This window comes from Labeo rohita, unplaced genomic scaffold (genome assembly GCF_022985175.1).
Source record: "Labeo rohita strain BAU-BD-2019 unplaced genomic scaffold, IGBB_LRoh.1.0 scaffold_1763, whole genome shotgun sequence".
NCBI classification, from domain to species: Eukaryota; Metazoa; Chordata; class Actinopteri; order Cypriniformes; family Cyprinidae; genus Labeo; species Labeo rohita.
In genome coordinates, this window is record NW_026127960.1 from 12,047 (window position 1) to 14,601 (window position 2,555).

The 2,555-nt window shown below is 44.9% G+C and overlaps 1 protein-coding gene across 1 annotated transcript; it reads left to right on the forward strand.

Annotated features, from left to right (window-relative positions):
* The first annotated feature begins 414 nt into the window (after positions 1–414).
* On the forward strand, positions 415–1,737 carry LOC127158892 (putative nuclease HARBI1). The gene is made up of 3 exons (XM_051101855.1): positions 415–1,031; positions 1,142–1,359; positions 1,673–1,737. Exons 1-3 carry the CDS (start codon positions 415–417, stop codon positions 1,735–1,737), a joined length of 900 nt encoding a protein of 299 aa, XP_050957812.1.
* Positions 1,738–2,555: the final 818 nt, after the last annotated feature.

The following is a 2,555-nucleotide window of genomic DNA, read 5'->3' on the forward strand; positions in this document are numbered from 1 at the left end:
CTGCTTTTTCCTTAAACTCTCTTTTATTCTTTTGCTCATGTGTGGGTTTTGCAGGTTTGTTGCGTTGCCTCTTGTTGTCTTTGATGATCTCTTTGAGGATGTCAGACACAGAACTAACCTTGGAGACCATTTCTGAAAGCTTTCCAGTCAAATGCGCAAATTTAGACATCTGGGCCCGTATCCCTAAAGAATTTTTGTGCAAAAAGTGGCTCCTAGCGGCCAAATTCTAAGAAAATTCTCAGAGTCATGACGTTTTCTTAGAATTTCCCCTAAAAGTGACACGAAAATCCCAGTTAATATAAAAGCTATTCCTCAAGATTCCTAGGGCTTAAAAGGGCTCCCAAGGCGAGATCTGCTAAGAGCAGGGAAGAGGACTTTTAGTGGCTTGGGAGTTCCCCTAAGCAACTGCACAAAATGGCCAACAGAGGAGGCAGGAGAGATGTCCTGCAAACACTGGATGACAGGGAATTATTGAGACGCTACAGATTGGATCGTGCAGGAATCATGTTTGTGGTGGATCTTCTTAGAGATGCAATTACTTCACCAACTCGACTGTCCCAATCCTCCGTCAGCAGAGTCATCTCCCAAACACTGACAGCTTTGTCACAACCTAATATTGTGACACAATTTGTTTCACTCCCGCTGGATGCCCGCACTTTACACACACATAAAAGGGCATTTATGGACATTGCAGGATTCCCTGGCGTTGTGGGTGTAATTGATGGAACACATGTGAGAATAATTGCGCCATCAGAGGACGAGGCTGTCTTTGTTAACAGGAAGAATTTCCACAGCATCAATGTGCAAATAGTGTTCAATGCGGCCTGTAAGATTTTGGACATTGTGGCTAAATGGCCAGGCTCCACACATGATGCGAGAATGCTCTCCGAGAGTGGCATCAGACAGCTTTTTGAGAGACGCTATGTGCCAGCTAATTGCCACTTGTTAGGGGACAGTGGCTACCCATGCAAACCATGGCTCCTTACACCTTACCTCCAGCCACGCCAAGGGCCCCAACTAAACTATAAAAGGTAAGCCAAACAATACAAAAATCATGGAAATGAAATGCAAGCAATATGTTAGAGCATCCAAGTAGTGCAATATTTCCATCAAATAATTAAAGGTCTGTATTCTATTGTAGGGCCCACAAGACAACAAGAGCGGTGGTGGAGCGTGGCATAGGCCAGCTTAAGAGGCGCTTTCATGTTCTCCACGGAGAGGTGCGGCTGAGGCCTGAAAAAGTCAGCAAAGTCATCATAGCCTGTGCAATATTACACAATATTTGCAAGGTTAGACAGATTGCAGAACCTCTGGAGGATGGCGATGAGGATGAGGATGAAGACAACGATGAGGATGGTGGTGAAGAAGATATTCACATTCCACAGGGGAACCTAGCCCAGAGTGGACTGCCTTACAGGGCAAACTTCACAAATTTACATTTCAGGCAAGCTGTAGCCCCATGTCATTTGACAACTTGTGATGGTATTAAGAACTACCACAGTTTTACTGCACATCACCTGCAATTGTTAAATGCAAGACACAGAACACAAACTGTAAATGGTTTATTTTTTAGGTGTTCAATTTTAAGGCGGTAGTACTCCTCCTGAAGGGAAAGGACTTTTTTTTGTTGTTCAAACACATCAATTGTGAGTTGCAATCTTCTCTCCTGCAGGGATGCTGACGGAGCAGGTGCTGCGGATGGGAATGGTGTTTGATCCGCTGGGCTATCCTGAGTAGCAGCTGCAGATGGTTCAGGCGGCAATCTTGTCGGCAAACTTGATGGGCCCGGTTCTTGTGATGGCTCCATGCTACAGAAATACATAGGCCTAGTTTAATTATTGTTTTGATTAAATTAATTTAATACAATGAGCATGGATAACACATGAAATGGCTTCTGCAATGAATAAACACTGTTGATATGAATAACCCTGTGTCCTACCTTTGCTGCACTTCAAGGGCCTGCATCATTGACGTGTGAATGAGTGTCCTGACCTCAGAGTGTCCCAGGACTTGAAAGACAGTGTTGACCACCTGGGACAGCCGCTTTGCAGGTGGTCCACCCCCTAGAAAGAAACAGTCAATGAACACAGTACTTAGGCATGTAAATTAACTTTGCCAGCAGGAGCAAGTTGCCAGATTATGTGGTAGGCTATAATATTTTGCTCACCTGTGAGTGAGGATTCCCGCTTGTGTGCTGCAATCTCATCTTTTGCCTTGGACTGCAGCACATACCACCTTTTCTCACAATCGTCGCCTGTCCGCACCACCAGTGGAAAAGAGGCATTGATTGTTTGGGATATTGTGTCCCAGGCACGCCTCTTGCCTTGGCTAGTGACAGTTGGGCCAAATTTTCCTCGTAACATACCTTTATGTTCGTTCACCAACTGGGCCAGCAACAAACCTTGCTCCTCAGTCCAGTTCGGCTTGCGATTCCTTTTTTTCTCCATTTTCTGTGTTTGTAGGATATTTGTTAACAAGCCTTCATAATTAGACCAGCCAGCAATCACAGACATTGATAAAAGCTGAGCCGTGTTACCCTCGTTAAGACCACACTG